At 37.1% G+C, this 21358-nt stretch overlaps 5 protein-coding genes across 5 annotated transcripts; 3 read left to right on the plus strand and 2 right to left on the minus strand.

Annotated features, from left to right (window-relative positions):
- Window positions 1–1005: 1005 nt before the first annotated feature.
- On the plus strand, window positions 1006–1736 carry LOC130997860 (uncharacterized). Its single transcript, XM_057923287.1, has 3 exons — window positions 1006–1231; window positions 1314–1402; window positions 1580–1736. The coding sequence occupies exons 1-3, from the start codon at window positions 1007–1009 to the stop codon at window positions 1656–1658; spliced, it is 393 nt and encodes a 130-aa protein (XP_057779270.1). The 5' UTR covers window position 1006; the 3' UTR covers window positions 1659–1736.
- Window positions 1737–2325: 589 nt separating this feature from the next.
- LOC130997858 (UDP-glycosyltransferase 73C4-like) lies at window positions 2326–4187 on the plus strand. The gene has a single exon (XM_057923286.1). The coding sequence runs from the start codon at window positions 2430–2432 to the stop codon at window positions 4074–4076; it is 1647 nt and encodes a 548-aa protein (XP_057779269.1). The 5' UTR covers window positions 2326–2429; the 3' UTR covers window positions 4077–4187.
- A 1643-nt stretch (window positions 4188–5830) lies between these two features.
- Window positions 5831–7738, plus strand: LOC130998375 (uncharacterized). The gene is made up of 6 exons (XM_057923795.1): window positions 5831–5894; window positions 5949–6198; window positions 6266–6395; window positions 6480–6803; window positions 6912–7019; window positions 7108–7738. The coding sequence occupies exons 1-6, from the start codon at window positions 5831–5833 to the stop codon at window positions 7519–7521; spliced, it is 1290 nt and encodes a 429-aa protein (XP_057779778.1). The 3' UTR covers window positions 7522–7738.
- An 8286-nt stretch (window positions 7739–16024) lies between these two features.
- LOC130997861 (uncharacterized) lies at window positions 16025–17735 on the minus strand. The gene is made up of 2 exons (XM_057923288.1): window positions 16416–17735; window positions 16025–16313 (listed from the first exon to the last, which is right to left on the minus strand). The coding sequence occupies exon 1, from the start codon at window positions 17714–17716 to the stop codon at window positions 17078–17080; it is 639 nt and encodes a 212-aa protein (XP_057779271.1). The 5' UTR covers window positions 17717–17735; the 3' UTR covers window positions 16025–16313; window positions 16416–17077.
- Window positions 17736–19123: 1388 nt separating this feature from the next.
- On the minus strand, window positions 19124–21346 carry LOC130997862 (UDP-glycosyltransferase 73D1-like). The gene has a single exon (XM_057923289.1). The coding sequence runs from the start codon at window positions 21046–21048 to the stop codon at window positions 19594–19596; it is 1455 nt and encodes a 484-aa protein (XP_057779272.1). The 5' UTR covers window positions 21049–21346; the 3' UTR covers window positions 19124–19593.
- Window positions 21347–21358: the final 12 nt, after the last annotated feature.

The raw sequence follows: 21358 nt of genomic DNA on the forward strand, positions 1-21358 counted from the left end.
AGAGGTCTTTGGGGAGCATCTCGTTGGTGGGAAGCCTCTGGTAGAGCGTTTGGCGGCGGTGGACCCCTGTGTATGCAATCATGTACTCCTTGGCTGGCCCTTTGTTCTTGTTCGTTTTGGTATGTTTTCTTGTTGCAGTTGATGGTAGCCTTGATGGGAACCTGTTGCTTTCCTTCGTTTGTTTATTTTCTTGCTGTTGATGGTTGTTCTAACCTGTAGTTCAAATATCGATGCTAATTGCGCTAGTAGTTTCTCTCAGGCATTTCGTCGAACACCTTTTTTGCTTCAACTAAATACCCAGAACTAACGGACGGAAGACGCCGTTAATCCCGTGGGTTTAATTGCTTAAATTTTTGGACTTCGGGGGCTATTTGATCCAATGTCGAGTATGGAGCGAGGGGTATACGCTCTATGACTCTCTACCTTAGGGATGTATCTGCACCTTAATCCCAAAAATAAATACCATATATGCATGTGTGAGTCATCATATATATTATATGGTAACAATATTATGAATCCTCGAAGATTAAAAATAAAAATACTATAAAACATCATAGTACTAGAATTGATACTCAAAACACGATCATATACATGTCATTAATTATATTAATAAAGAAAATTTGATGAAAAATAAATGAGCATTATATAATGGTGGTGGTGGTGGGAGTATACCATATAGGTGGTGGATGAATCTTTTTGAAGCTTAGAAAGTCGCAGGGATAATTAACAAGGAGACCAAGTCTTGCTACGAGTAATTCATAAAAAATGCCAAGATCGTGACCGCTATACATTTCATCCGGTAAGTTGAAGGTGTTATGTGTGTAGTAAATGGAATCCGGCTGCAACTCGGACGCTGGCAGCGCAAACGAGTGGTTGAATCCGACGAACATCACCAGACCATCCAAGCTCCCCTCCATGTAACGCGACGCTACTCCCTTGCCGATTTAATGCACATGAAATTCAACCGTTTTGTGAGGATACATGTCATTCCACAGCCCGTAGTCAAATGGTGTTTGTATTGGGATTATATATCTTTAGGAGAAATTTCTCATGCATGACTTCATCGGTTTATTTTATGGATTGTTTGTTTTCCTCTATACTGCTGAAATTGCCTGCTAATGATTATTCTGTTAATTTCCTTTTTTCTCAGGAGAGACAAGTGAAAGAGATTGTCTTAAAGGCAATGGGCCAGGCTATAAACAAAACTGTGGCTATTGCAGAAATCATTAAGGTTGCTATTCGATTTCCTCTGATACTCTATCTTTCTCCCTCTTACACAATGTGAAGGACTCAGTGCTTTCCTTTGGATATAGAGAAGAGTTCCTCGACTGCATCAGGACACTGCCATCAGCTCAGTCAGCATAACTGATACATTTGAACCCATTGAAGAGGGCCTTCAGATGTGAGTTTGAAGTTTTTTGCCCTTCGACTGCAGCTTTTTAGTCCTGACGCACATCTCATTGTAGAATCTGTCTCTTTTAATGATAAATTATATGCTTATCTGCATATAAATTATATGCTTATCTGCATAGATATATTCTGCTACTGGAGTCTCTGATGCAGATATTTATGTCTACAGTGTGGAGCAGACTCGCCATGTGTCCATGATTTCAATTACCTTGTCGACTAAAGAGCTTAACCAGAACTCTCCTGGGTAATTTCTGTTTGATTGTATTTTAGACCCTCTATACCAATTAGGAGCGAGCGAAATAACAATTAATGTTACACACCCTTAGAAATAACCATTAGGAGCGAGCGAAAAAAATATGGATTTTTACTAATTTTATCTTGGCGGTTAGACCGTGGTGCAGTCTCACAGCTAATATCTTTAGGATCAGTCCAATTTTTTTAAAATCCCTTTTTATTTTATAATTGGGATTAGTTAATTCTTTTGCTTTGAATTAATATTGGGTTTTTTTTTTTTTTTGAAATACTAGCATCGAGTTGGAATAGAAGATCTCATTTGCTGAACCAATACTATTGTATTATTGTATAAGTTTTTTGTCCACATGAAATATTATGAATCACTAAAATCTTTGTACGTGTGATACTCCAATTTTCTGTAGCCATGAAATAACATGTTATGTTGCACAAATGTCGACCACATGCATCTAGAATTCGTGTTGGGTGAGAGAGATAAGCTTTCATGAGTAGCAAGGTCCGAACTGAATTCTCTTATATCCTTGATTTTGACAAAGAGTTAACGAGCGCGTCAGTGCCTGCAGCATCAACTCGAAGCTTCTCTGCATCAGTTTGTCGGTATAACTTGTTTGTCACATTCTACAACATCCATGCGCATTGTTTGCTTCACCTTTCACGTGAACAACCGGTAATGTTTCATCCACATACATCAGTTTCACAGTTGAGACCACAAAAAAATTGCGTGACAGCCTAAATATATCCGATAATATCCTCGAATCTGCTAGTGTATGCTCTTACATCATCACACACACTTCCAACTTAGAAACTTCCAAGCTTCCAGTATTTATCGCCTCCACTTCGCACAAACCAAACTAAGACATATCTCTCTCACAGATAAACTGCGTACAATGGCGATCAATGCCAAACCGCCTCATTTCGTCCTGCTCCCGTTCATGGCGCAAGGCCATCTGATTCCCGCGGTGGACTTGGCCAAGCTTCTGGCTAAGCGCGGAGTCACCGTCTCCATTCTCGTCACTCCAAAGAACGGCAGCAGAGTAAATAAAACGGTGGAGCGCGCAATCGCCTCCGGATTGAGCATCCGCATCTTCCACCTGAGGCTACCCTGCGCCGAGGCTGGCCTGCCCGAGGGCTGCGAACATTTCGACATGCTTCCGTCGATGCATTACGTCTTGAACTTCTTCAAGGCAACCGCCATGCTGCGGGAGCAGGTCTTGGCTTTGCTCCTCCAACTCAATCCTACTTGTTTGATAGCCGATATGTGCTTTCCATGGGCTACGGAAATGGCTCGCCAACTGGGAATCCCTCGCCTCGTGTTTCATGGAACCAGCTGCTTTTCTCTCGCGTGCATGAACCTGTTGTGGGACTCCAAGCTTCTAGAAGATGTAGCTACTGATACAGAGTATTTCGTTGTGCCGGATTTGCCTCATCGGATCGAGCTCACCAAAGTTCAGCTCAGGGGCTCCGTTGAAGATTTGTCGCCGGAATGGGCTGAGATACGGCACCAGCTCTTCAACTCCGAGGGCGGCGCGGCCGGAACGGTGGCCAACACTTTTCAAGAGCTGGAGACTGAATACGTCCGGAAATACGCTAATCTCCGAGGCAATAAGGTCTGGTGCATCGGACCAGTTTCGCTCTGCAACGTGGAGGATTCCGACAAGGAGGAGAGAGGCAACACGGCGGCGATTGGCGGACACGACTGCTTGAAATGGCTTGACTCGCACGCCCCCGGCTCTGTCATCTACGTCTGCCTAGGGAGCATATCGCGCGTGGCCGCCGCGCAGCTGATAGAGATGGGATTAGGCCTAGAAGCTTCCAACCGCCCCTTCGTTTGGGTGATCAGGCAAGCCTCCGACGAGTTTGTGTCGTGGCTGACGGAGGAGAAATTCGAGCAGCGGATCGGAGGGAGGGGGCTCTTGATCCGGGGGTGGGCGCCGCAGGTGCTGATCCTGTCCCACCCGTCGGTGGGAGGGTTTCTGACGCACTGCGGGTGGAACTCGACTCTTGAGGGCGTGAGCGCCGGCGTGCCGATGATCACGTGGCCCATGTTCGCGGAGCAGTTCTGCAACGAGAAGTTCATCGTGAACGTGATCAAAACCGGGGTGAGAGTAGGCGTGGAGATTCCGGTGGTGCTAGGGATTGTCGATGGTGCTGCGGTGCAGGTGAGGAGCGATGATGTGAAGATGGCGATTGATGAGTTGATGGAGGGAGGAGAGGAAGGGGCGGAGAGGAGAGAGAGGGCACGGAAGCTCGGAGAGGCGGCCAAGAGGGCGGTGGAGGAAGGAGGCTCGTCGCAGCTAAACATGACGCAGCTTATACAAGATATGGTAGTGCTCAAGGCCAAGTATGTAGACAAATCTGCAGATGCTACAAAGATAGATGAGATTTCTTCCCTAATTTGTACTCCAGTGAAGTAGAAGAAATTCTGTCTTCCTACAGATTATGGAATTTGCTTGCTCATTCAAATTCCTTTTTTTCTTTTTCTTTTTTTAAATGCCTTATTATATGAAAGTAATTTGCTTTTTGCATGGTTGCCCGGTTATTTTTTCTATAGCGATAGTTCTTCTGATATCACTGTCATTTTCTCAGCTCTAGAAAAAAGAAAAAAACCATTGCAATATAAAATATTTTGTGATGCTCGTTGGCCTATATGATAAGTCTCTCTAATACTTCGTTTGTCCTGCAAAAGTAAATTCTAGGAGGGAGATACACAAATTTTAATAAAAATTGTTAAATATATTATGAATAGAAGAAATGTCTCACCTTATAATGATTATTAATTAATTATATTGTGAGTGGAGAGAGAGATCATATAATAAAATATGCAAATAAACTAATATATGAAGGGTAATCTATTGTGAGGTAGTGTCCATAAATAGAATATGACTATTTTTTATGGATATCCAAAAAAAGAAAATTAAGACTAGACGGAAAAAGTATATGTAAGACTCATTTTTTTCTTTCTTTCTTTGGAGAGCCATAAGTAAGATGCATTTGAACTTTCAAGTTCGGGGATAATATCTTTTCAGGAGCGATTCTATTTATAATCCTAAGTTTATTTATTATAATTTTTAATTAAATATGATAAGAAGTAATTATTAACTTATTATTTGAGTCAATACACACTACAAAAAAACGCCTGAATACCGGCGAAATTACCAGCGGCGAAATTCCCGCTAGTAATTATCGGCGGCCCAACGACGGCAAAACAAGGCGGATCGTTTTTTTTTTGTTTACCGGCGGTATTACCGGCGGCATTGTCGCCGCCGCTAATTACCAGCGTCTCGCCGCCGGTATTTATAAAATAATTTAATTTAACTTTAAATTAAAATACAATGCATATTACCGGCGGCATTGTCGTCGGTAATTAGCGGCGACATTTTGCCGCCGCTAATCGTTAAATTAAATACGGCCCAGATCCCCTTTTCACGCAGACTTGCCCTGAAACCCCCCCCCCCCCCCCCCCCCCCAGTCGCCGCCTCGCCGAACCTCAACCGCCGCCGCCGTCAGTCCACCGCCGCCGGCCAGCCACCCCCTGCAGGTATTATTTCTCTCTCTTTCTCTTTATCTCTCACTTTCACATCTTATATATTTAATTTATTTCTTTAACATTTCAGTTGAACGACGCCGCGCCGCTGCCGACACCGCCATCGCCACCGCTCCGCCGCCGACCACTACCGTACGCTTTCGTTTTCGTTGTTTGATTTATTTATTAATTATTTTGTTAGATTAAAATTAATTTTAATTAATTTATAATATTTGAAGTATGATTAATTAAGTTTAAATTTGTTTTTTAATATTATTTTGTTAGAATCTAATTAATGTTAATTTCATTAATTTTAATTAAATTATAATATGTGAAGTATGATTAATTTTAATTAGTTAAATTAATTTTAAATTTGTTTTTACAATCTAATTAATAATTTGTTGGAGTTTGATTAATTTTACAATGTTGGAGTTGTCTGGGTGGGGTACAGCTGGGAGATTGGCATGTCCACATTGTATGGAGAATACAGAAGCTTTCACTCTAACGAAGAGTGGAAAACAATCGTGGTTTGACAATCATCGGAAGTTCTTACCCCGTAACCATGTATTTCTAACTGTTATTTGATAATGTATTTGTTTGTACCCAGTATTTGATAATGTATTTGTTTGTACCCAGTATTTGACAATGTATTTGTTTGTTTGGTTGATGGATAGTGGAGGTTATGCTGTCGAAATTTCGTTAGATTCAAGTAATTCATGATACTTTATGTGTGTCAATGCTTATCTAAATCAATTTGAAACAGGTAACATGTCTCAGCGTAGAAGTTTATTTTCGTTTGGTCGATTTGGTCGGTCTGATCGGGATGAGCAGCCGACTGATGACACATCTGATGGGTCCGGTACAGGGATTTCTGCGACTCCTGAGACTCCCCAGGCCTCTAGTAGTTCACGGGCTAGACGGCCCAGAGGCCCTACAGCTGCCGCCATCACCATCAGGGACAGCTCGACTAAGAAAGCACATGGGAGGATTGTCTTTCAGAGGATGCCTAATGGGTAAGTATTTTAATTTAAATCATTATTTTTCATATAGCAAACAAATCCTTAAATTAGTTTTACACAGTGCTTTGATGGAGCCAGTGGGCCTGGCCAAAGCCTGCACTAAAGCATTTAAGAGGGTGGATAACCCAGGTGGGTACACTTGGAGGTTGACTCCCCCGGCTGTGAAGGATTCGTACTATGCTGAATTACAGGTATGATTGAATTTATAGTGCATATAAATTTATCATTATCTATTGTAAAATGTTATATATTAAATTAACTATTTCTTTCAACAGAAAGAGTTTGCTTGGTCGCCTGAGGACGAGCTATTGGTCATGGCGATGTGGGAACAGAAAGCCAGCAAGAGGTACAGTGACATGATGAGTGACTACAAGAGGAAGCTCAAGGCTAGTACCGATAAAGGTCGGGAGATGGATAGACCCCTCTGGATGTCTGCCGAATTCTGGACAGGACTCCAGGCATACTGGAGTCAGGAGGCTGTTCAGGCCGTTTCCCAGCGAGCACGTGCGAACCGGATGTCTGAGCCCGATGGACCCGGTACAGGGATCAGCAGGCACGTGGGAGGGTCTCAGTCCACTCGTATCCTGCAGCAGAGTCTGGTTAGTAATTATCAAATAAATTCATAAGTTATATATATATATATGTATATATATATATATATATAATATCGCAATAATAACTTATTTATCTTATATATGCATGGACAGAGCTTGGAGACTGGACTCCCCCCGGCTGCACAGAACTATAGCACCTTCCTCCGCCTCCACATGCGCGAGGATGGAACTTTTCTGTCACCGAGGGATGAGAGACTAGATGTAAGCGTTTAAGTTTAATCAAATATTAGTAATTCATAGTGAAATGTATTTATTTTAATACAATTTTCAATTGTTATGTCTGAATTAGGCGGAGATTCATCGCATTGCTGTTGAGACTGGGCGAGAGGACCGGCTGCCTGAGATCTACTTGGAGGTCGTACGGCCTGACAGGTCCCGACTCTACGGCACTGGAAGTGCCGGTAGGAGCCAGGTTAGTAGGGGGTCTTCTCAAAGCATAGGCACTTCCATGATGTCTCAGCAGCTGTATGAGACACGGATCTCCCCGCTGGAAGAGCGCCTTCAGGCCGAACAAGCAGCACGTGAGGCCGAACGAGAAGCTTCTCGAGCAGAACGTGAGGCCCTCGAGCAGCGTATGGCTCAATTCGAGGAGTTCATGAGGCGGTCGGGTCTAGGGATGGCAATCTACCCGTGGGCAACGGATATCCGCGAAAACCCGAACCTATTAGGGTGGGTTTGGATACCATTTGATATCCACGGATAGTTTCGTGGTTGCAATTCACTATCCATTTAGTTTGTGGATATGGATTTAGATACTTACTATTCATACCCGCGAAACTCGTTTACCCGCGAAAAATACCCGCCAATTACCCGTCAAATATCCACAAAAAATTCCATAAAATATGGGCTTTGAATATATATTTTGAGATTATGAGCTATCATATTATATCTTAAAATAGGTCCAACCAGAAACTGAACTAAGGCCCAAATTCTAATAGTCTAATTTAAATTTGAATTTTGTTGAACAATTATAGAATTTTGTTGGATTTTATATTTTAGTTGATGATGAATTTGAATTTAAACATTGTTCTTTGTGGATTTCAACATATGGATTTGAACTATGTTATTTATATTGATTTTTTTTTCTGTTAAATTCGTTGTAAATTTATATTTAAATTTTGTTTCGTGAGTATCTGACGGATAGTAGGTGGCGGGTATCCGGCGGATAGTGGGTATCCGGCGAATAGCGGGTGACGGATACCCGTCGGATAGCGGGTTCGTGAATACCCGACGAGTAGCGGGTATCCGCGGGTAGCGGGTTTGGATACTATTTGATATCCATGGATAGTTTCGTGGGTAAAAACCACTATCCATTTAGTTCGTGGGTATGGGTATGGATAGTCACTATCCGTACCCGTTGTACCCGATTGCCATCCCTAGTCGGGTCAGCTACCTTGAGCAGCACTTCATGTTTTGGAACTATTAATTTCATGTTTTGGACTATTTAATTAATTCATGTTTTGGAACTATTTGTTTGAACTATGTTTAGGAACAAAATTACACTTGCACTTTCTTTTTACATTTATGTTATGTTAAGCAACTATTAATTTCATGTTTTCAAACAACATTACAATTACTTCGTAACAAAGTAATAAATTCAAAATAACGACGAATGGAAATAAATTCAAATTACTTATCTTATAACAAATTATCTCCTTGTTTTTTATAAAAATAAGGACGTATGGAAATAAATTCAAAATACAATTATCATGATAAAATACTTATGATGTATAAACTATATTGATTAAAAAAAATTATAATAATAATAATAAATTAATAAATAAATACTTTTGCGACATAAAAATAAAGACAAAAACGAGTTCGATCCGTAATTAACAGCATCTCATCGATACCATCTCGATATATTACTCCCTCCGTCCCGCGAAGCATGACACACTTTCCATTTTGGGTTGTCCCACGAAGCATGACACGTTTCCTTTTTTGTCAATAATTATTACATTCTCTCTCCTACTTTATCACCTTTTTTATATTCTCTCACCTACTTTATCACTTTTATTACCTTCTCTCTCCTACTTTATCAATTTTATACTTTATTAATTACACACTTAAAACACTAATCTACAATTCCTTAATTCCCGTGCCGAACTCAAACGTGTCATGCTTCGCGGGACGGAGGGAGTATAAGGTTATGAATATATGATATTGTATATTGAATTAGACTTTAAATGAATTAATAGGTACTATATATATATATATCAATAATACGAGTGTTCTGTACTGGTGACCATTCGAAAGGAACTTCAAAGTTAAGCGTGTTTGACTTAGAGCACAACTAAGATGGGTGACCGACTGGGAAGTTCGTCTAACTTATAAATAAATAAATAAATAAATAAATAAATAATAATAATAATAATAATAAATAATAATAAATAAATAATAAATAATAATAATAATAATTAATTAAATTACAAAAAAATTACCGGCGGCATAATGCCGCCGGCAATTAGAGGCGGCATTTTACTGCCGGTAACGAAATAATCTCCGGTAATATTCACCGCCGCCGTCCGATGAATATTACCGGCGGCAACTTCGCCGCCGGTACTGTGCCGGTAGGTCTCCGCCGTTCACCGAGGAAATATAACGGCGGGACCTACCGCCGTTAATTACCGGCGGCGTGTTTTGCCGCCGGTAATTGTGTTACCGACGAGAAAATTACCGGCGGCGAGACGCCGCCGGTAATGCCGCCGGTAGTCCAATTTCCGGCGGCCGCCTCGCCATTACCGTCGGCAAACGCTGCCGGTAATCACCGGTTTTTTTGTAGTGACATGAAATTATCTATTCTCATATAACAAAAATAAAAGAGTTAATGAGCTCAATTAACCTTGCTTTTATAAGAAAAGGAAAAAATGTCCACCCAAATAAAAATATGAAAAAACTAGCCTTTTTAATATGAAAGTGTAATTGCGAAAAGTGTGTAATAATGTAAAAGTGTAATTGCAAAAGTGTGTAACAGTGTAAAATACATTGTTACACACTTTTTCAAAAATCATGTAATAATTGTGAAAATCGTGTAATAGTGTATTTTACATTGTTACACACTTTTTTAGAAAAGTGTGTAATAACGTAAAAGTGTGTGACTACGGAAAAAATGTGTACCAGTGTATTTTACACTATTACACATTTTTTCGCTCAAAAAAAGTGTGTAATATGTATTTTACACTGTTACACACTAAAATAGTATTTTAGTCAGAAATGCTATCATTTCCATATTTTTATTTGTATGGCTAAAAGTTCCTATGACTAAAAGATTTTAGCTACATTAGGATGTTGTCTCTAGATAAAAAGTATTTATTTAGATAAAAAAAACTTAAAAATTAATCAATTTTTGTATAAAATTATACCATTGCTCATATTTTATTCGTTTTACTAAAATTTTCACAATCTTCTTACTCTCTTTCTCCCACCACTCACGTAATTATCTTATTATCCAATTCTCGCTATTTCTCCTCTCTCTCTCAACTTGTTCAATGCAGATCTATTTCTAGATCTAGTTCCCTCATTTTCCATTAGTTCTCTTTCTCTCTGAACTCGCTTAATGCAAATTTGTTTACAGATCTTGTGCTTCTTAGCTTCAACTAGTCGGTAACCCGTCGAAAATCGACGGGAATAAAAGAAAATATATAAATATTTGTAATTATTCAATACATTTTTTGTTTGATGAATTTTTTTCACTAAAATAAAGCATTAAATAAATTTATTTTAAAGTAAAAGATGTTAACTAAATATATTTTTACTAATATTTAGTGAAACAATTCTCTCAACTCAGAAGCTAATTGTAAGAAACTAATTTTAGACACTTCCACCAATCCAATCTGATTATGATGATTTTAGAAATTTTCGATGCTTAAAAGTCAACTTCTGTCTCCCCTCCAAAAAAAGAAGAAGAAGCAAATTCCGAAGTCCCAAGCCGAAACATGATAGAGTAAAAGACGAAATATATCCATCCTCATATAACACTTTATTGTAATGCGATTATATATAAAAGAAAAGAAAAACCTAAGAAACTCTTGAAAGCACAAAAGAAACAGACTAAGGGTCGAGCCTCATTAAAACTCTTTTACATGAATTTTTTTCAGTTCCCAATTTTTATTTTCCATTTCTTTAACTTCTTATTTGTTGTTTTATTTCTTTCCAAAATTATGAAATTCGATTAGTTATAAAATATTTAATATACCTATCAAATTAAATATCACGATAAAAGCTTTAATTTGATATATTTTATGTAAATCTTTGATTTAAAATGTACAAATTAAATTTATTTATTATAATTTATAAATTTCTCTCTCCTATCTCATCATTTTGAAAAAACGTATTTTAAATTCTTTTTTATTAGTATTTTTTTTATTTTTTTTAACTTTGTTTTACTTTTCATAATATCAAATTTTATAATTGTAAATTCTTTTTTATTTTTTTATTTTTTAATATTCAAGTCAAATATATTTAGTTAAAATTAATTTTTATTATATTTATGAGTATGATAATTGAATTAGTATTAACTTTTATATATACAAAAATAAAAGATATTTTCCCGTGCGTTGCATGGGATGCAAATGCTAGTCTATATATAATATAAAAGAGGAGTTTAACGATAAAATTTTACCGCCAATTTTTCTCTCTCCTATAAAAAAGCTGTATTCTCTCTCCCACAATCTATCCCACTATTTACTCATTAAATATCTATTAGTTAATCTATATATATAAAACATGCACGAATTTTCTCTACAAAAAATTCTCTCTTTACTTTGTATTTTTTGTTTTGATTCTTTTTTAAAATTCATCAACTTTTACTTATAAAAAAATATTTTATATGGATGTTAAATTAAAGATAATAATAAGATCTTTAATTTGATGTAAAAATTATAAAAAATAAATTTAAAATAAATAAATTATTATCATTTAAAGTCACAATTTTTTTTCTCTCTCATCTTTCATCTATCCTCTCCTCTCTTCTACCTGGCTACCTCCTTTCTTTGAATAACACAGTTCAATTTTTTTTTCATTCATTTTTTAATATTTATTTTATTTTATTTTTTATATTTTTGTTAGACATCATTTTTAATATTTTCTATTTTTTTTTGCTATAACAATTTAATGTAACTAAAAAGATTATACTTATATTTGTTCATTTATAACTCTTTAGCTTAACTTGCAAGTTTTAGTCATTCATTCCTTTTTCTTTTTTTTTTAATTTATAATATCCAGTTTATTATAACTCTTTAGCTTAAAAATAAATTTTAAAGGTTGAAATTTATATTAATATATATTTATAGATAATTAATTAATTAAATCTTAAAAAATTAATTTCAAATATGATTTAGATTTATAAAATTTTTGTATAAATTTTTATATTTCTTTATATTAACATATTTGCTATTATTATGTCTTAATTAAATTTAATATTAGATTGAGAATTGACAATCTATATAGTACATAAAAGAGGAGTTTTTCCCCTCCATGTTTTCCCTCTCTTTTTTCTCTCTTCTTCCACCAATTTTTTCACTTTTTTTTTTTTTGCTTTTTATGTTATTATTATTTATTTTCTTAACGTCATCAAATTTGATTCGTGAAAAAATAATCATATGTATCTTAAATTCAATGTAGTATAAAAATAATCAAAAACGAATTTAAAACGAATAAGTTATGAAAAACATAAAATATTTTATTTTATGTCTCTTCATTAAAAAATTACAATTTTTTATATGTTTGTGTATGAAAATATTTATTATGATGTATAATACTATATAATAATATGCATAATGCAAATTTTCATTACACTTTGTATAAATTGAAAATTTATAATTTTATATTCAAGATTTTATTGAGTAATTGATCTTAATTATTATATTATATTTTTAAAACATATTTGTTTATATTTTATTTTTATTATTATTTATATTTATTTATTTAAATTTATCGTTTGATTTCGATGTCCGTCGTGTATCGCACGAATGGGCGTATACTAGTTATATTAAAAAGACAATTTCCAATTTGAAATCAATTTCAAAATTGAATAGCAATTTTGAAGTTATAATAAAATTGAAAGTTAATTTGTAAACTATATTTTTTCTTTAACTTCTTATTTTTTATTTTATTTCTTTCCAAAATTGTGAAATTCGATTGGTTATAAAATATTTAATATGGATATCAAATTGAAGATCACGATAAGAGCTTTAATTTGATATATTTTATGTAAATATTTGATTTAAAATGTAAAAGTTATATTTGTTTAAAAACTAATTTTTTTAAAAAAATCTCTCTCATCTCTCATCTTTTTGAATAAATTTATTTTTTAATTATTTTTTATTAAATTTTAGTTTTTCTTGTCTTTTTTTTACATTTTATAATATCAAAATTTATAATTGTGAGTTCCTCTTTATTTTTTTATTCAATCAATATTTAATTGAAATATATCCAATTAAAATCAAAATTTTATTATATTTATAAGTATGATAATTAAATTAGTATTAATTTAATATAAATTTAAAAATTTAAAATATTTTTCCGTTCATTGCACGGGGTGTAAATGCTAGTTAAAATTAAATCATTTACTTAGCTAGACATCTTAATAATAGATCAAAATAATATTTTCAATAAAAATAAAATTATTTATTTGATCAACTAATTAATTGACCAAATTTAATTGGAGGTGCAAAATAATTCAGGGATGGGAAAATGCATATTATATCTACTCCTTTTATATATGTTCTCTAGTAATGATAGACTACTATAAATTTGATGTGGTATTGGAGAAGATATGGATAAAAATGATTAAAAATAAGGAATAGAGAAAATCGTATAATCATACATGTTAATTTTTTCTAAGAGAAGTACATTGATTTTATCTTATACTATGAGTTTAAAAGTTTATGTTTCATAATTCTATTAATCTTTCAAATATTTTCTTCTAATTATTTGCCCAAATATTTAGCATACGGAAAAATGCAATTCTATATTTCTTCAAGTCATTTACTTAGCTAATTAGTATTGACATCTTAATAATTGGTCAAAATAATTTTTTTAGTAAAAATAAAACTATTTTTTTAGAGAATAAAACTATTTATTTAGTCAACTAATGAATTGATCAAATTTATTTGGAGGTGCAAATACTTGAAATATGGGAAAATACACATTGTATCTAATCATTTATATATGTTCTCTTGTAGGCATAGACTACTATAAATTTGATGTGGGATTTGATAAAAAAATAATTAAAATGAGGACTTGAGATGAATAAAATTAAAAAAATAGAAAAAATCATATAATCATGACAATTTTTTCTAAGGGGATACATCAGTTTAAAAGTTTATGTTTCAAAAATTATAAAAATCTAGCAAATATTTTCTAATTATTTGCTCAAATATTTAAAATATGGAGAAATGCAATTCTACCATTCTTCAAATTACGTCAACTTACAATTTTGTGAACTTAAATATTTTATAATTAAAAAAAAATCAATTACTTAGTCAATTAGCATTGACATTTTAATAATTGATAAAAAAATCAATAAAAATAAAACTATTTATTTGGCCAACTAATTAATCGACCAAATTTAATTGAAGGTGTAAAATAATTGAGGGATGGAGAAATACACATTATATCTAATTCTTTTATATGTGTTCTCTAGTAGTCATTGACTACTATAAATTCAATGTGGGATGAGAGAATGTATAGATTAGAATGATTAAATGAGGATTTAAGATAAATTACAATAGAGAATAGAGAATGTGCCACATATATAGGATCTTGAATTAAGGGGAATCCTTAAATATGTAATCTATTAAATAATAGATAGATAGATGGACAAACGGGTTAAAAGTAAATATATAGACCAAATAAGCAGCTTATTAGAAGGATTATAAGAATACAATGTTATTTTGCGATAAAATTATATCTCTCCTACCTTAATTATGCTCGGGATTATACCTTGCAAAAAGGATTAACATAACTTGCAAAAAGGATTAACATAATCAAGCCGCCCCATTTCTCGGCATTTCCGTAATATGATTAGGTTCGAAATTAGAATTATAGAAATTTGTTGATTAAAAAATTAGAAAAAATAAGAATGAATGAGAATTGAGGAAAATTAGAATAGAGTGATTCTATTACGCCACGTAGGATAGAGCTTATATTACTTTTATATATATATAGATTGGTCGGCCCAAATTCATAGACTTGATTATGTTCTGTATTATATTATTGTTGAGTGTTGGTTTGCTTCGATTTCTTTTTAATGTTTTTTTTTTTTTCTGAACTTGTGTTTAAGATTTACATATTTATGATGATGTAGTTGAAAATTTTTAGTGTGAGAAGGGGAATGCAGGTCTAATCTTTGTATATCACTTTTTTAATTGAATTCAATATTAATATATATGGATTATTTGATTTGTTCAAGTAAAATACAGATCTTTGTGTCTGTAACCAAAGAGATTCACAAGAATACAAAATTTGAAATTATGCGCCTAATTAATTTCTCATTTTTATAATGGTTTGTTAAAAAATAAAAAATATTATAATAAACTCTAATTGATATTCATTACTAAAAATTGAAATTAAAAAAAGTGTATATATCCTAACTTTGAATTTATTAACCCAAATAATTCATTATTAATTCAAATAAATATAAAAAAATCATTATAAACTCTAACTGGATAAATGAACCCTTGTTAATTAGTATCTTTTTATTATTAAAACACAATAATTTAAAATTGAAGAAAAAATAATTAAAAATTATACTTCCTCCGTCCACAAAAGAACTTCCTAGTAGGGAGTGATACAAGTTTTAAGAAAAAAGTTGTCAAGTATGAGAAAATGTTATTGAATGTATTGAGTAGGGCTGGGAATCGGGTCGGGATCGGGTACCCTACCCGAAAAAATCGGGTACCCGACCCCGAAAATGCCGGAAAAACGCTACCCGACCCCGACCCCGAAAATTAATCGGGTACCCTAATACCCGACTCGGGTACCCGAAATTACCCGGTCAAAATCGTGTTTTTCAGGTCAAAATGTGAAATCGGGTATTTCGGGTATTAGGGTACCCGAATTACCCGATTTGTGCTTAATCGGGTATTCGGGTACCCTAATACCCGAAAATACCCGAAAATACCCGATTTTATTAAAAAAAAAACGAAAATATAACCCCTATTTTCATGCTTTGCCCTATATAATCTTGTACATTTTCAATTCCCTGTTTTAACAAATAATATATAACATCAAAACCAAAATCAACAACCACAAATCTCAACTCCGAAGTCTAAAATTTTAAATGGAACGAACGTCTAGTACACAAGTCTAATACACAAAGTCAAAGTCTAGTACACAAAGTCTCAAACAAATGTCAAAGACAAAGTCTAGTACACAACTAGATCACAAAATGATGTCCATAGCTACGAGCCTACGACTACGATGCACGAGTTCCACTTAGCTCCGTTTGACTCTGTGTCGGCCTCGAATCACCATGAGTATAGCTATGGAGCACTGTAAGAATTAAGAAATTGAAATTGAAGTAAAAATAAACCAAACAAAGCAATGTAATAAATAATAATATGTAGAAGTGGAATAACTAGAATATGTAATTACCCGATTCAAACTCCTGCTGTTGCTTTTCTTCTGAAACGCCTTCTTCATCTTTTTTATCAAAGCTGGTAGATCTTAACCAATCCTCAGCACAAATCAAGGCCTCAACCATTTTCGGCGCCAAAGAACTTCTATACGGTGATAGAACACGTCCTCCCATACTAAATGCACACTCTGAAGCAACACTAGATATGGGGACAACTAAGATATCTCTGGCCATCTCAGCAAGCACAGGATACAGTGGAGTATTGGTCGACCACCACATCAAAATATCAAACTGGTCGACGTCATTCTTACCCATTTTGTGTTGCTTCTCAGTGAGGTAGATGGTGAGCTCATTTGCACCAAGTTCAAGATATGGGCTGCGCAACGCATATGGAGGTAACCTCCATCGAGAACTCTAGACTGCACCTCATCAAGATAATAGTTCACATATCTTACTGCCCCATCGTTTGCTGTTGCATTGTCTAGCGTGCAACAAAGCAATCTCTGCAAGCCCCAATCCTTCATCGACATCACAATAGCCTCACCAATATCAATGGCTTTGTGACTAACGATCTTGACAAATGTAATGATCTTCTTATGTAATCTCCAATCCTTACCAATGAAGTGTGCAGTAACACACATAAAATTGGTGTTGTTTATTGAAGTCCAGCTATCTGTGGTCAATGAGCCCTACCCATGCCCTTCTTGGTGAAGAAAGTCTTCAACCTATCTTTCCGCTCCAAGAAGATCTTCACACAGTCAGCTCTGATAGGAATTTGGAACATTGGGCAAGCAGCAGCAACAAATTTTTGGAAGCCTTCCTTTTCCACATGTGTGAATGGGAGCTCATCAAGGATAATCATCTCAGCCAAAGTGAGTCGAACAAACTTCTGATCAAACTTCCAAGCTGACAATGAGCTAGTTCCATCCGTGCTGGCAGGTGTGAAATGCAATACAGTTTGACCTTCCGTTGTATTTTTATGCTTTTTGGAGCACGAAATAGTGTGGTTCTTGAGGCCATTCGTCCCATTACGGTATGAATCGGCGCAAATTACAGCTCCACATGTCTTGCACTTCCCCTTGCGCGTCTTCTCCGGAGGATCACCTTCTTCAACCCACATAAGTGTGAAACCTTTCCAATGATCTGAGCGTGCACTTCCTTTTTTCCTTTTCTTTGATACACCACTTTGAGATCCGGTTTCTATTGTTGCTTCCCCGTCTTCGCCGATAGGAATATCCTCTAACCCATCATCATCCATATCATCATTCATATCAATAGCGTCTTCCTCAACACGATTACTATTGCGAGAAGATGCCATAACAATGTAGCAAACTACAAAATAAGTAAACACACTCATTTAGTCATATAGAAACTGAATTCATAAAGAAAATTGTCATAATAACTCAAACTAATTTAGAAACAATCAATCAAGCCAACTGAATGAATTGTTTATTAATTAAACATTAACTGCAACAACTAGTAATGATTGCAGTTGCTCGCTGCATATACTGTGGCAAAACACAGTCTTCACCAGATGTTTTCCAACTCCTGCATTTTATATTTGTATGTAGCATAAGATTTTAATTTTCTTATTCTATTCAATTGATCGATAAATTAAGGGTGGATTGAGAATTTGAGATAGGATCATGAAAGAGGCTGATAATGTAATTAGTGATTTTCACTTTATAATAATGAAAGATGGAATCTTGATATCAATGTTAAAATAGCAATCACCCTACCCCTCGAGATCCCTAAATAATTATCTCTTGGAGCTATATATTTTCACATCAGAGATCACTGAACCAGCCAAATGGGAGAGCAAAAAAATAAAAGTCAAGATCACAGATCTCAAAACCACAAACAAGAAATGCACAAATGCAGGGACATCGATCCAAAGAAGCACAACAACCGCTGTAGGAAAAGTGTTTGTATTACCACACAAAAAAAAAATTCCCTCGAAAATAAATAAAAAACAAGAAGAATAAAACTAAACTGAATCAAACATTCAAACTCAACTGAATCAAACATTCTGAACTCAACTGAAATCTAAAGCCAACTGAATTCATAACACATTGAGTCATTTAAAAAAAAAAAGGAAGAAGAAGAAGAAGAAGAAGAATCGTACCTGGGAAGTGGGGACGGCTGGCGGCGTCTGCTGGGAGCTCGGAGGCGGCGCGGTTGCTGGAACGATGGCGGCAGGCTGGCAGCTGCGTCCTGCGTGGCTGGGAGGCGGGCGGAACTCGGACCTGGCGGCTGGCTGGGGACGACGGAGGCCGGCGCCGCGCGAGGAGGCTGGGGGAGGCGGGCAGCAAGGAAAGTTTGGAACTTGGAACTTTCGAACTTGGAATAGAGGGAGGCGCCGCGGGCAGCAAGGAAAGGGAGGGAAGGAACTAGGGCTGGGAGGGGATGTGTTTTGGTTTTGAAATTAATTAAATAATTTAATATATAATTAATAAAAAAACCGGGTAATTCGGGTATACCCGATACCCGATCGGGTATACCCGATACCCGATTTTTTCCCCACCCTAATACCCGATCCCGAACCCGTACCCGAAAAAATCGGGTATTTTTCGGGTATAGGGTACCCGATACCCGATTTTTTCGGGTCGGGTAATAGGGTACCCTATACCCGAACCCTATTTTCCCACCCCTAGTATTGAGAGTGGTGAAAGATGTTATAATTAATATTGAGAATGGTGAAAAATGAAAAATAAGTGGTGGGGTATAGTCCAAAAATAGGCAGAAGTTCTTTTGTTGACGTACAAAAAAAAAAAAAAATTCTTTCGTGCACAGATAAAGTAATAATTAAGAGTGAAACACACTAAATTACAGGAGATAAAAGGGTGTATTAAGTACAAATTACAAGATTCACGCCGCCAATCATTGTACAATAATGACACATAACAAGTTTCTACATACAAACAAATATTAAAAAAAAACGGGGGGGGGGGGGGGGGGACTATAAATTATAGACAATATCAAGAATGGATATATGTGGTAGACAATTTTTAAAAGGTAGGTAATTTAGCAAATATCCCCATACATTAGATTATATCCTAATTTAGTTTGTATATCTTTCAAAATACCTTTTTTAATTTTTAATTTTAGAACGGGAGATAGTTTATAGCTCGTTGGCATGGGAGTGGACTGTGAGTAGGGACAGTAAAATCCAACATAATATAGATATAGAGAAAATCAATTAGAATTGACAAGTGATTGGTCGAGAATGTCCTGAATGAGAAGCGCGACGTTAAGATGTGCAGATCCACCGGTCTCCGTCTTACTCATGGCCACCACCGCTAAATCCCGCGCCCTCCTCCGGCGATCTTCTCCTCCTCCATCCATCAACATGACCACCGCCTCCTCAACCTGCTCCTTCCTCACAACAACTCCCACCTTCTCTTCGTCTCCCCACCTCACTGGGAACTGTACGCCCACGCGCACCCCGATCCCCAACACGTCCACGATGAGCTTCTCGTTAAGGAACTGCTCCGCAAACATGGGCCACGTGAGCATGGGCACCCCCGAGCACACCCCCTCGATCGTGGAGTTCCACCCGCAGTGCGTGAGGAACCCCCCCACTGTGGGGTGCGACAAGATCATGAGCTGCGGCGCCCACCCCTTGATCACCAGCCCCCGCCCCCCTACCCTTTCCTCGAAACCCTCCTCCTCCAGCCATTTCTCCACCTCCTCGTATCTGCTTATCACCCAGATAAACGGATGCATCGACGCTTGCAGCCCCAGCCCTATCTCCTTCAGCTGAGCCGCCACCAGCCGGCACTGGCTCCCCAGGCACACGTAAACAACCGATCTCGGCTTCATCGACTCCAGCCACTCTAAGCACTTGCTCTCCTCGATCGACGCCGCGTTCCCTCTCTCGAACTTGTCCGTGGCCTCCCGATTGCACTGGGACACTGGCCCGATGCACCATACCTTCTTCTTCATCGCCTTTTCATAAACCTCGGCGCAGCCGGCCTCCAATTCGGGGAAGCTGTTGACGACGACGCCGTAAGCGCTGGACTCCGCCTGCTGCATTTGCTCCCTGATGTCGTCCAGATCGGGCAGCGCCACGAAAGAGCCGGGCAGCTGCGCGCGCGTTATCTCCACGCGGACGGGCAATCCCGGGATCAGAAACGGTTCCCAGTCGGATTGGACGGCGAGGTGAGGCCTGTGGAGCTTCACATTGTGCGACGTCAGGAGCGAGAAGCAGCACATGCCGTGGAACACGACGCGCGGGACGTGGAATTTCTCGGCTGTGGCGGAGGTCCAGGAGAGGCACTTGTCGGAGATGATGCAGCTCGGCGGCGGATCCAGATCCGCCAGGTGGTGCTCGAGAGCGGGCTGGAGCTTGTCGAGGGCGGTGTAGAATTGTCGTATGAGGTGGCGCGAGGGGACAGTGTCGAGGTTCTCGCAGCCCGGGGGCAGGCCGACCTCCTCGGAGGGGAAGGGGATTTCGATGAGGTTGATGTGGAGGCCTGCGGCGCGGGCGCGGTGGATGGTGTTGGCGAAGCGCGGGGTGTTGTGCGGCGTGGTGACTAGGCTGGCGGTGACGCCGTGCTCGGCCAGCAGCTTGGCCATGTCGATCATGGGGATCATGTGGCCTTGAGCTAGCAGCGGGACGAGCACGAAGTGAAGGCGAGAGGGCGCCATTGATGGAGTGGAGAGTGAGAAGATGAAAGTGGGAATGAATATGAAACAAGTTGCGGCCGGGTCTTTGAAAGTGAGCTTGACTCAGACTCAGTCTACATAAAATGGAGTTGATTGAGTCAATTCAAGAGAAATGGCGAGTTGCCAGCACCTCCCCCGGAGTTCACATGCACCTTCTGCTATGAACGCAATTTCAAGTCGTATGATTCTAGAAAAATTAACAAACGGAGACGGACTCATGGATTCATACATTATTGCTTTCGTTGGGTGTGGGTCATGTGCTTAATTAGAATCTGCAACGTGCTGTAATTGG

Source organism: Salvia miltiorrhiza, chromosome 8, assembly GCF_028751815.1.
Source record: "Salvia miltiorrhiza cultivar Shanhuang (shh) chromosome 8, IMPLAD_Smil_shh, whole genome shotgun sequence".
Lineage (NCBI taxonomy): Eukaryota > Viridiplantae > Streptophyta > Magnoliopsida > Lamiales > Lamiaceae > Salvia > Salvia miltiorrhiza.

What these genes read in the sequence shown, in the direction of transcription:
- LOC130997860 (XM_057923287.1), top strand. Translation starts at nt 1,007, where the DNA reads ATGGTGTTTGTATTGGGATTATATATCTTTAGGAGAAATTTCTCATGC. An exon ending in CTATTGCAGAAATCATTAAG is followed by an intron (nt 1,232 to 1,313) that starts GTTGCTATTCGA and finishes CTTTGGATATAG; the next exon opens with AGAAGAGTTCCTCGACTGCA. An exon ending in ATTGAAGAGGGCCTTCAGAT is followed by an intron (nt 1,403 to 1,579) that starts GTGAGTTTGAAG and finishes TTATGTCTACAG; the next exon opens with TGTGGAGCAGACTCGCCATG.
- LOC130997858 (XM_057923286.1), top strand. Translation starts at nt 2,430, where the DNA reads ATGCTCTTACATCATCACACACACTTCCAACTTAGAAACTTCCAAGCT.
- LOC130998375 (XM_057923795.1), top strand. Translation starts at nt 5,831, where the DNA reads ATGTATTTGTTTGTTTGGTTGATGGATAGTGGAGGTTATGCTGTCGAA. An exon ending in CGAAATTTCGTTAGATTCAA is followed by an intron (nt 5,895 to 5,948) that starts GTAATTCATGAT and finishes AATTTGAAACAG; the next exon opens with GTAACATGTCTCAGCGTAGA. An exon ending in GTATCCTGCAGCAGAGTCTG is followed by an intron (nt 6,804 to 6,911) that starts GTTAGTAATTAT and finishes ATGCATGGACAG; the next exon opens with AGCTTGGAGACTGGACTCCC.
- LOC130997861 (XM_057923288.1), bottom strand. Translation starts at nt 17,716, where the DNA reads ATGGCATCTTCTCGCAATAGTAATCGTGTTGAGGAAGACGCTATTGAT.
- LOC130997862 (XM_057923289.1), bottom strand. Translation starts at nt 21,048, where the DNA reads ATGGCGCCCTCTCGCCTTCACTTCGTGCTCGTCCCGCTGCTAGCTCAA.